We start from the raw sequence: 821 nt of genomic DNA, 5'->3' as shown, positions 1-821 counted from the left end.
CGCTGCGATCCGTCGCAATGGGAGAACCACCGCGCCCGCCGATACTCCCGCAAAGTATTGAGGAATTCACAGAGAGTGTGAATGCCGACCCCTCTGCTTGGTACAACTACTGCTCGGCGATCTATGACCACGTGTCCCAATTGACTCTCCGCAATGAGGCCCTGGAACTCGAGAATAAGGAAAACAACACTGCGCTGAACATCGCGAACGGTATCAAGGAATACCAGAAAGAGGAAATGACCACGCTCAACCTGCGCCTCCTGGATGTCATGAAGGAACGCGACCAGGCGGTCACTTTGGCTATCCCTGCGGTTCATACCCCCGAGTCTACACCTACTCCTGGACCCCGTGCTGAGGCTCGTACAGCTCCTACACCGGGAGCGCTTGCGCCTCCTACTGCCTCATATTCCTCCGGTTCCCAACTATCCGAACGGCTTCCCGACCCTGACAAGTTTGAAGGCGACCGCAACGACCTCCGCCGCTTTACCCAACAGATTCACGCCAAGATGACCTCAAATGCTGACCGTTTCCCTATCGCTCGCGAACGCCTGACTTATGTGGCGGGCCGACTCAAGGGCCGCGCCTACAGTCTTCTCCTGCCCAAGACTCGTTTTGGTATTCCCCAGTTTCCCGACTACACTGAACTATTGGCTTACCTGGAATCCGCCTTTGGCGACCCCGACCGTGTACAGAATGCCCAGAATGAGCTCTATCGACTTAAACAACGGAATCTGGACTTCAGCGTGTTTCTGTCTGAATTCAGCGTTTGGCGCTGGAAGGAGAGATGCCTGAATCCGGCCTCACACCCCTGCTATTTCAGG

The 821-nt window shown here is 55.7% G+C and overlaps 1 protein-coding gene across 1 annotated transcript; it reads left to right on the top strand.

Annotated features, from left to right (window-relative positions):
* Positions 1–24: 24 nt before the first annotated feature.
* AB675_2230 (uncharacterized protein) lies at positions 25–360 on the top strand (the record flags this gene model as incomplete). Its single annotated transcript, XM_018142185.1, has 1 exon — positions 25–360. A coding segment is annotated over one exon (336 nt), but the record flags the coding sequence as incomplete, so codon positions are not given.
* Positions 361–821: the final 461 nt, after the last annotated feature.

This window comes from Cyphellophora attinorum (assembly GCF_001299255.1).
Source record: "Cyphellophora attinorum strain CBS 131958 chromosome Unknown Contig112, whole genome shotgun sequence".
NCBI classification, from domain to species: Eukaryota; Fungi; Ascomycota; class Eurotiomycetes; order Chaetothyriales; family Cyphellophoraceae; genus Cyphellophora; species Cyphellophora attinorum.
This window is presented reverse-complemented; position numbering and strand designations above follow the sequence as displayed.